Below are 12,875 nucleotides of genomic sequence, written 5' to 3'. Positions count from 1 at the left end.
AAGCCCCTGCCCCTCTGCACTGCTTGAACTCCGCCATCAGCCGTGCAACATCCATTTGGGTAGCTGCCGAGTGTGAAACGGCCAGCTGCGCACTGCAGGGGGGGCAGAGCGCAAGTGAGCAGCGCGTGTGCAGGCATCTGCCCCAGAGATGAGATGAAGCCCTGCATACCCGCACCGGCATGGCGGGCCCTTCTGGCGGCAGCTCCTAAATCCCAGGAGACATTGGCAGAAATCACGGGGGACCCTTTCTGGACCTGGCTGTGGAGAAGGTAGTAAAATTGGGCCAGATACCCCAAGGACCCTGCTGGATTCTGACCCTCCGGACAAACTGCATCTATTTTGTCCAGAACCTCCCCCCTTAGTCTTGCATAATTCCTTTTCATTTCAAGGGAGTCCTTCCGGGTGCAATGACACCCCACTAATTAGTATGTGGTGACAGTGATGCTCTTTTGGCCTGGGTTGCCAACTCTGGCCTGAGTATTCCTGGAGAGGGCTGGTGCCTGTTGTGGTGGGGGAACTGGGGAAGGATTTCACCTAGAATCTATGATCCAGAGGAGCTAGCCATGTTAGTCTGTTGTTGCAAAATAGTAAAGAGGCCAGTAGCACCTTTAAGACTAACCAACTTTATTGCAGCATCAGCTTTCGAGAACCACAGCTCTCTTCATCAGATGCATCATCCAGTAGCTCCTTTAAGACTCACCAACTTTATTGCAGCATCAGCTTTCGAGAACCACAGCTTATGCCACAATAAAGTTGGTGAGTCTTAAAGGTGCTACTGGACTCTTTACTAGAATCTATGGTATACCATAAGAGTTTGCCTTCCAAAGCCACTATATTCTCCTGGGGAACTCATCTCTGTAGTCTGGAGATCCATTGTAATGCCAAGAGGTTGGCAACCCGAGTGTTTTGAGCATTGTAGGTCAAGCCCGCTGTGTATCCCTGTCCCCCTCCAAGAAACCTAGGGCAATGCCCTTGGTTCTCTGTTCCTCCTTTTGCAACAACCCTATGAGGTAGGGCAGGCTAATGGATGAGCCCCTGGTCACCTACTGCCCTTCACAGTAAAGTGGAAATTTGAACTAAGATCTGCCCCGTGTTGGCCTAACTGCCCCTCCACATGGCTCTTGGGCATATCCTGCGGCAGAAGAGCATTCGTGTTGGAGTGCCAGCTGCTCCCCTCCTCTAAGCGTTGTGCCTCCTTCTTCTCCCCTGGGTCCCACAGGAGACCGCTACATCGTGGCCGACTGTGGGGGCGGGACGGTGGATCTGACCGTTCACCAAATCGAGCAGCCACAGGGGACGCTGAAGGAACTCTACAAAGCATCAGGTGGGTCTTTCACTGCAATGGGTGGTGTCTGCGCCTCTTTGCCCTTGCTCCCCCCTGCAATGAAGATTGTAAGTTCTTTGGGGCAGAGACCCTTCTTCTTTTGCTTACCTGTCACCTGATTGGAGCCAAAGGAGAACTTCCTTTGACAACTCTGGGCGTTTCCCAGCTGGGCAAGTGATCTCTGTATGTGGGGCAGGGGGAGATTATTAGAGCAAGACTTTGGGGAGAGAGAGAGAGAGAGAGAGAGAGAGAGATCTTTTCCCTACTTAGAAAAATGGAGGGGGGGGGGGACACTGCATACAGCAGTGCCCCAAACCAAGGTGGAGAGAAAGCAGAAAGGGGGCCATTTTCCTGCAATTTCCATGGGTTGCTAGACCAAATGGACTATTGGTCTGATCCGCCAGTGATCTTCTTATGTTCTTACCTGGGTTTTCTCTCACACAGAGATTGCACTGAATTCATGTCCATCCTGCTTGTACACGCACATATCAGTTTGTAAGAAAAAGCCAACAAGCGTTCACGTGACAAATGAAACCGGGGACCAGCAGCTGGATATATGCAAAGTGGCACTACAGAGTACCTCTGTGCATGTGCAAACTGCATTTCCATGGCTGCCTAAAAGCTTGCACAATCTTGCAACTAGAAAAACAAAGCCCCCCCCCCCCCACACATACAATTAGTTGCAAAGGAGGCCCCAGAACGCTGCCCAGATTTTTTAAAAAGCAGCTTTGAAGTTCCTTTGGATTGGTTTTGTTATGTTAGATCTCCATCTGGTGGCTGAGATTGAAACAGCAAGGATGCACCAAAACATGGAGCAGAAACTGGGACTGTTTGCGGAAGAAGTTCTGGCTCCTTGGGCTTACAGCCTTCCTTAGGCAGAATTCCTCTTGGTCACATCCCAGTATTAAAAAATACCTTTCCAAATCCAAGTTGATGCAAATACAACTGCTGTAGCATAGCAGTTAAGTATTTGGGCGGCACTCTGCCGGTTCGAATCCCGCTACTGCCGTGAGTTCTGCAAGTGGCCTTGGGTCCACCACTCCTTTCAGCACCAGCTCCTTAGCTGTGTTGTGGGGATAACAACAACACTGGCTTTGTTCACCTCTCTGAATGGGGCACTCATCCGTCTACAAAAGCAGTATATAAGCACACTGTTATTATTATAGGAGCTGCTGTAGCATACTGGTGAAATGGTTGGGCTGCGAATCAGCACTCTGCTGGTTCGACCCCCACTCCTGCCATGAGCTCAGCAGGTGGCCTTGGGCGAGCCCCTCCTCTCAGCCCAGCTCCCCAGCTGTATTGTGAGGATAATAACAACACTGACTTTGTTCCCTCTTAGCAGTGCACTAAGTGGTTGGGTTGCGAATCAGCACTCTGCTGGTTCGACTTCCACTCCTGCCATGAGCTCACCAGGTCGTCTTAGGTGAACCATTCAGCTCAACGCCAGTGGTGATAACAACACTGACTTTGTTCACTGCTCTGAGTGGGGCACTAATCGGTCTAGAGAAGAGCAGTATATAAGTGTGGTTGTTGTTTTTCTTGTTAAATGAGTACATGAAGCTGTCTTCCGAGTTGGCCCCTGGGTCCCTCAAGGTCACTGTTTCTCAGTCTCTGACCGCCAGCAGCTTTCCAAAATCTCAGGCAGAAGTCTTTCACGTTACCGACTGTTTTGAGCCTTCTTCAGCTGTAGATTGCGGGGATTGAACTTTGGACCTTCTGTATGCCAAACAGGGGCAGTGCCACTAAGCCAAGTCGTCTCTTTAATCCAGGGTTGACATTCAGACCATTTCTACATGGGTTATCTGCTCCGGGCTCAGTGCTTTTGGGAAGTGGGGGTTTTCTCTGCTTTCCCATGACATCTTGGTGCATTCATACACCTCCCAACATTTCACCATCTTTTCTCTGATCTTTCTCAAATCAGTATATTGTTGAAGGCTTTCACGGCCGGAGAACGATGGTTGTTATGGATTTTCCAGGCTGTATAGCCGTGGTCTTGGCATTGTAGTTCCTGACATTTCGCCAGCAGCTGTGGCTGGTATCTTCAGAGGTGTAGCACCAAAAGACAGAGATCAAAAGACAGAAATGTGACACTGAGAGATCTCTGTCTTTTGGTGCTACGCCTCTGAAGATGCCAGCCACAGCTGCTGGCGAAACGTCAGGAACTACAATGCCAAGACCATGGCTATACAGCCCGGAAAATCCACAACAACCATTTCTCAAACCAGCTTTACCAGTTTTAGAAATCATAGAATCATAGGGTTGGAAGGGACCTCTAGGGTCATCTAGTCCAACCTCCTGCACAATGCAGGAAATTCACAACTCTCTCCCCCCCGCCCCCACCCTAGTGATCCCTGCTCCATGCCCAGAAGATGGAAAAACACCAGCAGGATCCTTAGCCTAGGAAAAATTGCTTCCTCACCCCAAATTGGTAATTGGCCTTACCCTGGACATGTAAGAAGGGGCCATGAGAATTAAGCCCTGATGTAGCCCTTCCTGCCCTCCCCCTCATGATCTGCCCAGGTTCACAGAATCAGCATTGCTGTCCGATGGCCATCTAGCCTCTGCTTCAAAACCTCCCAAGAACCACCTCCCGAGGAAGCCTGCAGCTGTGTTTGGGGAAGGTTGGATTTTCCAGCCACAGAAGGGCAGCCATTTCCCCTGACCCTGGCCCCACAGTGGCCATTTCTCCTCCTAGCCAGTAGGGGGTTTTTTATGGCAATTGGGTATCATTATATCAATATAATGTAACTACCTCTGTACGCTATTCTCTGAATCCCCAGCTTTCATTAAAAAAAAAAAGTCTCTTGCCCCTGTGTCGCAGGGAGGTATCTCTGCAATGAAAAGGGCTGGAGAGTTGCCTTTTTTTAAAAAAAAATTGAAATAACTCAGAGAATAGCGTACAGAGGAACGGGACACAGACCGCTATAATGCTATAGCAGTGTGATGATATTTACTTGGGGATTTTAAAAAATGAAAAAGTCCTGGTGGCTTTGAGAAGAGGGATAGTTGCTGCTAAGGGACCTGGGCAGGAAACCGGCCACGAAGAAGCCCCGTTGTGGCTGTGCTGTAACAAGAGCTGCAACCACAATTTGGGAAGCTGCACAAAGAACCTCCGAGAGTGTGTCTGTTGTCTCGCCCAGCACCTGAGCATGCCGTGCTTTGCCCCAAACACACTCCCAAAGCGTAGGTGGGAAAGGGAACCTGAGCTCAGTTCCTACACCGCCTTCTGCTTTGCTTCTCTGACTCTCCCCCATCTGTGCTGGTGCCTTGCAGGGGGTCCATACGGGGCCGTGGGTGTGGATCTCGCCTTCGAGAAGCTGCTCTGCCAGATCTTTGGCGAGGACTTCATTGCCACCTTCAAGGCCAAGCGCCCGGCCGCTTGGGTCGACTTGACCATCGCTTTCGAGGCCCGCAAGCGGACAGCTGCACCCCATCGCGCCAACCCCCTCAACATCTCGCTGCCCTTCTCCTTCATTGACTTCTACCGAAAGCACCGAGGCCAGAATGTGGAGACGGCCCTCAAGCGCAGCAGGTGTGGCTATATGCGTGGGGGTCCCCAGCTTCCCCCCCCCCGGGTTGGGATGTCCCAGGGAATGGTGATGTAATTCCACGGTGCCACCCTCTCCTCCAACTGTGTAGAGCTCCAAGATCTCTCTAAATTGGGCATGTTGGCAACAGGGTGGCAAATAGTAAAGAGTCCAGTAGCACCTTTAAGATGAACCAATTTTTATTGTAGCTTAAGCTTTCGAGAACCACAGCTGTCTTCATCAGATGCAACTTTATTGTAGCTTAAGCTTTCGAGAACCACAGCTGTCTTTGTCAGATGCAACTTTATTGTAGCATAAGCTTTCAAGAACCACAGCTGTCTTCATCAGATGCAACTTTATTGTAGCTTAAGCTTTCGAGAACCACAGCTCTCTTCATCAGATGCAACTTTATTGTCGCATAAGCTTTCGAGAACCACAGCTCTCTTCAGCAGATGCAACTTTATTGTAGCTTAAGCTTTCGAGAACCACAGCTCTCTTCATCAGATGCAACTTTATTGTAGCTTAAGCTTTCGAGAACCACAGCTCTCTTCAGCAGATGCAACTTTATTGTAGCTTAAGCTTTCGAGAACCACAGCTCTCTTCATCAGATGCAACTTTATTGTAGCTTAAGCTTTCGAGAACCACAGCTGTCTTTGTCAGATGCAACCGTCAGGTTGCATCTGACAAAGAGAGCTGTGGTTCTCGAAAGCTTATGCTACAATAAAGTTGGTTTGTCTTAAAGGTGCTATCGGATGCTTTACTATTTTGTGACCATAGACTAACACTGCTAACTCCTCTGGATGTATGCCCATGGGAGGGGGGCAAATGAAGTTCAATTTTGGTAGGACGATGCGGATGCAAACTCAAACAAAACCCGTAATTGGACGGGGTCTGAACTGACAGTGTTAGAAGGAAAGAGAGCTTGGGGTGTAGTGGACAGCTCGATGAAAATGTCGAAATTGTGTGGCAGTGGTGAAGAAAAGTGAATTCCATGCTGGGGTTTATTAGGAAAGGGACTGAAAATAAAACAGCCAATATTATAAAGCCTGTGTACAGGTCTATGGTTTGACCTTCTATGGAATAATGTGCACAGTTCTGTTCGCCTGTATCTTCGAAAGGACATTGCAATGCTGGGGAAAGCGCAAAGGAGGGCAACTAAGAGGATTAAGGAGCACCTTTCTTGAGAGGGAACACTGGAGATTCTGGGACTTTTCATTTTAGCGGAAGAAAAGGTTTATAGCGGTTTATGTAATTATGCATGTAGAGAGAGTGAAGAGAAAGAACTTTTCTCTCCCTGATGGCATTTTTAAAATGGCCTTTAAATGGTGGTGACATGCCCATGGTTGCCACAAAGATGCAGTTACATGTAGTGCGGCCGTGAGGCTGACTGCCCCTGAATATGGAGGCTCCCTTCTGTCGTGGATGGACCTCTCCTCCAGGAATCTGCCGAATTCCTTTTAAAGCCGTCTGTGCCCGTGGCCGTCACTACCTCTGCAGTCAGTGAGCACCTGGCCAGAGGGGCACAGGTAGAGGGTGGGGGCTCAGCTGGTACTTGGCTGTTGACAGCATGGGGGGGATGCCATGGGGGGGTTGCTTCGGGCAACAAAATACATTGGCCTGGCTCTGCTCAAGCTGCACATCGCACAGACATCTGCAATTATTCCCTTATCTGTTTTCGAAGTCCCCAAACGGTCTTGGGCGGGATGCAAACTGGCATGGAGGAAGGGCAGGTTGGCTGCTGACCCTTTTAATAACCCTTCCCCAAGTTGCCTCTTTGTAGTTTTGGGATGTGTGGGGAGGAGGGCTTCTGTAACTTCCCCCTGCCGGGTGAAAAAGCAACTTGGGGGAAGTTGTTTTGAGCAGAAGAACCGTGGCAGGGCCAGGGATGAGTCCAACCAAGGCTTCTTGGTGGGGGGATTCAGCAGGCAGGGAGGAAAGAACGACCACCACCCCCTCCCAATTCATGGCCTCCTTCCTCTTTCTCTCGCTGTCCCCAGCGTGAACCTGGTGAAATGGTCCTCCCAAGGGATGCTACGCATGTCGTCCGAGGCCATGAACGAGCTTTTCCAGCCAACCATCAGCCAGATTATTAACCACATTGGTGAGCCACAGAATCTCAGCACTCGTATCCTGGGGAGTGGGGGTGGGGGTGGGGTAACTCCTGGTGCTAGCCCCTCCTTTCTTTATGCCCCCCCTTTCCCCCCAAAGTGGCTTACATCATTCTCCTTTCCTCCATTCTATCCTCACAACAACCCTGTGAGGTAGGTGAGGCCGAGTGTGTGTGACTGGCCCAAGATCACCCAGGGAGCTGCCACGGCAGAGAGGGGATTCGAACCTGGGTCTCCCAGATCCTTGTCCGACACTCTAACCACTACGCCACTCTGACTGTGTGTGAGTCTGCAGGAGGGGGGAAAGTGTGCAGGGCTGGCCAGCAGCCAAGACCCGCCACAGCTGGTGTCCCGTTTCAGCCCATCCTTTCTCAAGGTACTTCAAGCACAGAAAAATTCAAGCCATTTATTCCTATGTCGGTTTCCATGTCCATTGCCAGCCAGGGAAGTGCCTTGGCCATGGAAACCAACATAGGACTGAGGCCATTTCTACACACGTTGAATAATGCACTTTCAATGCACTTTAGCGATCTTTTGGAAGTGGATTTTTTGTTCCACACATGGAAAAGCAGTTCCAAATGTTTACTAAAGAGTATTGAAAGTGGATTATCCAACGTGTGTGGAAGCAGCCTGAATGGCTTGAATTTTTCTATGCTTGAAATAGCTTGAGAAAGGATGGACTGAGACAGGCTCAGAAGCCAGCTACCTGTTGGAGACAGCTGGAGTCCTGCCCGACGCACTCCGAGCTCTGCTTCCTTCCCACTCGAGGAGTCACTCGACCTCCAGTGCGGGCCACCATGGCACAGCTGGTACTTCCTTGGGAACCCCCCTAGTGCTCTCTTGCTGGTTGCGTTGCCCAACACAAGCCTGTGCCCGGATCCCTCTGTGTCACTAAGTGGAGGTACCGTGCATGAAATACTCATGTTGCATACTTGTGCAGCCAATGTTCAGCAGAAACCCTTGTGACTATGTTGCCCTGGGTTGTCTTGGAAGCTGCTCTAGGTTGGGGCCAGGGGCATGGTTTTCTTTCAAGGCCCTTTCACTCCATCCTCCATCCACCACCCGTTTACACTTTTTTTTAACACCCAAGCATTGCAAATCGTTTGGTGCTTTTAAACCACAATTCTGGAAAAATTTTAGTGAAGCAGAAACCCCTTTACCCTGGCCACGTGAGATCCACGTGGTCAGGAGGAGCTGTGCCAGTCACCCATTAGTCAAGGCTGGCGGGTGGTTGGGCTAGGACTGAGCCCATAGCGGCTGCCTCCTCGGTCCCTCTGCCTAACAGCAGCTGCAGTCTTGCGGAAGAGCCAAGTTCAGACATCAGCTTCAGGTTGCTTCACACATGACATTCTCTCAGTGTAGGCAGGCATGCACCTTAAGACGTATGCCTGCTTCATACGTGCAAGAAAGGTCAGGTAGGCTGTGGACACACTTGTCGAAGAGCTGGGATCAGCTGCAGCTGCTTGCTTCGTGCGGATTCAGTGCCAAACCTCCGTTTATTCTTGGGGCGTGGGCAGAAGGGTCCAAAGGTGGTGTGCCTTTGTTGCAGAGCCACGCTAGCCAGCAAGCCGGCACAGGATGCCCAACCCCTGATCTGCGACAGCTACCAGCAGCAGCGGAGCTTCCCCCAGAGCAGAAATGGGCCTCTGCTTGTGACCCGTTTCTTTAGCTGAAGACCACGGAGCTCAGGGTGCGTTGGAAGCTTTGTCCCACGCCGCTTCGTAAGCTTGCAGCTGTGACATTAGACTTCCATATTGTGAGATGGAGGGATTGAGGCAGGGAGACTGAGTCTCTCTCTCCACGAGACATCTGACACATGAAGAACACGTATCAGGAGATGCAATGGTAGCCGGGAAGGGTTGTTTAAAAAGACAGAGATGGCGGCAGGGCAAAGGCTTTGCTATACATTGGAGCTTGTGAAGGGGCTGTGAAATGCCAGAAGAGAAACTTCAGCCCATTATAACCTCTCCAGGTCCAAGCCGGGCTCTGGAAGGCAGCTCCAGCCCATTTCCATTCCTGGCTGCCCTCTGCTTGCCATCCCACACAGTTTTAGAGTGGAGAAGTGAAATTGCCAGAGCCTTCCAGAGGTGAAGATGAAATTGACAAACCCTCTGAGGAGCAATCTCTGCCGGCTCTGTCTTTTAAAACTACACTTCCCGGCTAACATTGCATCTCCCGACACTTGATGATCATGCACCAAGGTGTCTTGTGTAGAGAGGCTCATAGACTCACCAAAGGGCGCTGCCTGGTTTTGACGGGATGGGGGAATACCCTAGTTTCAGTGAGATGCCGTTGCAGCAGCTGATTTCAGTGCCCATGTCCTCCTGCCCAGTAGCTGACAGGCTGGGGGGTTCTTTTGACGGAGGACTTTGCTTTCTGCTGGCACTAGCTCTTTTTTTGCGGGGGGGGGGTCTTCAGAAAAACCAGCCCTTCCCAGACTGACCACTCAGCTGCTCTCTGCAGAAGCTCTGCTCTTGGCCATCAACTGCAGCTTCCAGGTTTTGAATGAGAGAGTTTATGCTCACCTTCTCCACCCCTCCCCTCCGCTCCCCTTTTGATTCTGGCCAGTGTGGTCTTTAACTTCTCCGCTCTCCTTCCTTGCCCTTTTCCAGATGACCTCATGAAGAAACCGGAAGTCGAAGGAATCAAGTTCCTCTTCCTGGTGGGAGGATTTGCCGAGTCGGCCATGCTGCAGCATGCCGTCCAATCAACTTTCAACGGCGTTTGCCGAGTCATCATCCCCCAGGATGTGGGGCTGACCATCCTTAAAGGGGCAGTGCTGTTTGGCCTGGACCCCACCATTGTCCGGGTGAGGCGCTCGCCCCTGACTTACGGCGTCGGGGTGCTCAACAAGTTTGTGGAGGGCAAGCACCCCAGGGAGAAGCTCCTCGTCAAGGAAGGGAAGAAGTGGTGCACCGACATCTTTGAGAAGTTCGTCTCGGTGGACCAGTCAGTGGCGTTGGGAGAGGTGGTGCAGAGGAGCTACTGCCCAGCCCGGGCAGGGCAACGCAAGATCATCATCAACATCTACTGCTGTGCCACCGACGACGTGGTCTACATCACAGACCCCGGTGTGAGGAAATGTGGCACCATCAGCCTGGACTTGGAGGAAGTGGACGAGTCCAGCTCGCCCAAGAGGAGCCGGCGCGAGATACGGGCGAGCATGCAGTTTGGCGATACGGAGATCAAGGTGACAGCCATGGACGTCCGGACCTCAAAGACTGTGCGGGCCTCCATTGATTTCCTTTCCAACTAACACCCCGGAGCCTGAAGGCCTTGGAGAGTGAAGGAGAAGCTACACCCCCATCCCGTCTCTCAACTGTTTGCCCCCCCCTTTCTCTATATTCTCCCCTCCAGCAACCAAGAGCTGAGAGTCATGATCACATCGCCCTTGGGCCTGCAGCCACAGCGAGGGTGCCACGGGTAGACCAGTCACTGCACAGATCAGTCAGCGGAAGGCAAGATCATGTTAACCCTCATTACCCTTTGGACAGCTGGTTGGATTCGTTAGATCCCAGACAGACCAGTTTTACCCTGTCTGGACTCTTGAAAAGCGAAGGGCAGCTTGCCGGTTTGTTGGCTTGCAGCTCGAGTGCCAAAGAGGCAGGTTTTGCTGGGGCCGCCCTTCCAGCAAGCCGTCTCCAGGAGCCGCCACAGGCCAGAGTGGCAACTGGAACAGCTACAGCGGAACAGTTAACAAGGGCAGCCTCTCCATTTTACCTACATCTAGCGGTGCTGAAATATTGTAAGGGGAAATAGCCACCTTCTTTCCCCCCCCTTTTCTCCTTCGAGGGAAGGAAGAAATTACTTCCTGTCTGGGACACTTCTCTCCTACAGTGAACCCAGGAATAGTCTCAAGTGCAACTGTCGGGTCCATGAAACAAAGCAGCGATGAGACGCGCCAGCGTGCAGTGCGCCACCAGGCTGTGGGCCTGCTTGGAGAGGTGGGCCCACCTCTGAATGGGGCAGAGAATGGGGCCTCCAATGCCCAGCCCTGTCTGGCGAAATGCAGGAGAAGCAGCGCATGCCTTCGGGAAAGCAGCAGCCACATTCCTCCGAGGAACCTTTGTTGGGATGTTTGCCCAGAAGTGGGAGGAGGCATCCCCTTGTGATCTCTGCCCCTTGTCTACAGAGCTAGGGAGGTGTACGGGCCTCCCAGATGGCTTGCCGCCCTGTTTCCGTCCTGCTTTGGGTGCATTTGAGCTGTAGCCGCAGGGGAAAAAACCATCCAGGCCCATGAAGGGGAGGGGACACAGCTACTCCCCACCCACCCACCCTCCCTTAAGCAGCTGGGAAGAAAAGCGCCGCCTGTTCGATCCAAGGAGTTGGATTGCTGCTCTTGGCACTGGTGGGGGGGGGGCTGCTTTGCAGCTTTTAAAAGTTTCACCGCTTGCCGTCTGTTGGGGTGCCCAGCTTTTAGGCAGTGGTGGGTGCTAGCTGTGCCTCCCAAACACGGAGTACCAAAGGGGATCCGGTCCCATTTGTGGATTTCTCTTAGATAAGATGGGCTTGTCATCTGCTCTGGTGGCAGACTTGCTTAAGGGCGGGGGGCGCTTTCCGGTTTGGGGACTGTTGAGGAATCTATCCAGCAGAGGTTGCCTGTTACCAATTTCCCCCCTCCCCAATCCCAGGAAAACACAGCCCTTGGATCTTCTTCCTACCCTGCACATGGTGCTGTTGGAAGCATTAATAGCTCATGGGCCTTGCTCATCTGCAGTGTATATGGTGGAAGGGGGGACGCTCACTTTTCTGGAAACCCCAAATTTTATTTATCTGTATTGTGTATTAAGCCCTCCATCCTCTTTGCATGTCGACACTCTGAATGCCTTGCGGCTTGAGTGGTAGCGGTAGGTAGAGGGAGTCCCCTGTGCAAGCACCGAGTCATTACTGACCTATGGGGAGACGTCGTATCACAACGTTTTCTTGGCAGACTTTTGTTACAGGGTGGTTTGCCACTGCCTTCCTCTGTCATCTACACTTTACCCCCAGGAAACTGGGTACTCATTTTACCGACCTCGGAAGGATGGAAGGCTGAGTCAACCTTGAGCCGGCTACCTGAACCCGGCTTCCGCCAGGATCGAACTCAGGTCGTGAGCAGAGCTTGGGCTGCAGTACTGCCGCTTACCACTCTGCGCCACGGGGCTCCTCACTGCTTGAGTGAGCCTGTGGCATTTCAACCAGGGAGGATGCAAGAGAAAAATGAGCCCAACGGCTAGACTGGCTACCACAGGAGCTCTGGCCTTGAGCCGCCTAGCAGGTAGCACGTCAGGGAAGCGTCCTTCTGAGTGTGTGTGACTGGCCCAAGGCTACCAAGCATGTTTCCACGGTAGAGCGGGGGATTCAAACCTGGGTCTTCCAGCTCCTAATCCAACCCTCTAACCTCTACACCACACTGGCTAGGTAAGCGGTTTGGGAAGTGATGGCCCCAAAGCACGGGCTTCCTGTCTCCAGATGTTGGGGGGAAACCACAGGGGAGGCAGAGGGGGCTTTTAGGCTCTGCTTGGAAGCTGACTGCTGGAAACGGACTTTTCCCCAAAGGAGGCAGAGCGGGATCCAAAGCGTTTTCCTTCTCTGGCCGTAGAGGCTCCATCATCGTGCAGCTTAAAACCTCCCCAAAGGAGTTTCCTGCCTGAAAAAAGTATAAACTTTAAGAACGGTTTGCAATCTGGCCCCTCTTCCTACCCATAGATGGATCTTGGCAAGCCCCAAACGTGGGCGCAGGGGAGCCATCGAAGTGGGCATCCTTTTCCAAGCAAAGTTCTTTTGCCTTTTTCCTTGTTGAAAAAGAAATCAACCACACGCTTTTTTTTAACCATGTATGTATTTATATATAGGCACATAAAAACCATTAAGTTTCTTTCATCACTAAATGACATTCCTAGTCTGTGTAGCATGTATCTTTTTTAAAAAAAAAAG

General features: G+C 51.7%; 1 protein-coding gene across 2 annotated transcripts in view; it reads left to right on the top strand.

Annotated features, from left to right (window-relative positions):
• Window positions 1-12,768, top strand: part of LOC129338323 (heat shock 70 kDa protein 12B-like) — a 51,405-nt gene extending 38,637 nt beyond the window's left edge. For both annotated transcript variants that reach the window (XM_054992451.1, XM_054992449.1), the window contains exons 10-13: window positions 1,220-1,324; window positions 4,598-4,856; window positions 6,849-6,952; window positions 9,572-12,768. In XM_054992451.1, coding sequence (XP_054848426.1) covers window positions 1,220-1,324; window positions 4,598-4,856; window positions 6,849-6,952; window positions 9,572-10,215 — 1,112 coding nt within the window. In that variant the 3' untranslated portion in view covers window positions 10,216-12,768. The remainder of the gene's footprint in view (window positions 1-1,219; window positions 1,325-4,597; window positions 4,857-6,848; window positions 6,953-9,571) is intronic.
• The last annotated feature ends 107 nt before the right edge of the window (window positions 12,769-12,875 follow it).

This window comes from Eublepharis macularius, chromosome 12 (genome assembly GCF_028583425.1).
Source record: "Eublepharis macularius isolate TG4126 chromosome 12, MPM_Emac_v1.0, whole genome shotgun sequence".
NCBI classification, from domain to species: Eukaryota; Metazoa; Chordata; class Lepidosauria; order Squamata; family Eublepharidae; genus Eublepharis; species Eublepharis macularius.
The sequence above is the reverse complement of the archived record's forward strand: the minus strand, read 5'-3'. Positions and strand labels throughout refer to the sequence as shown.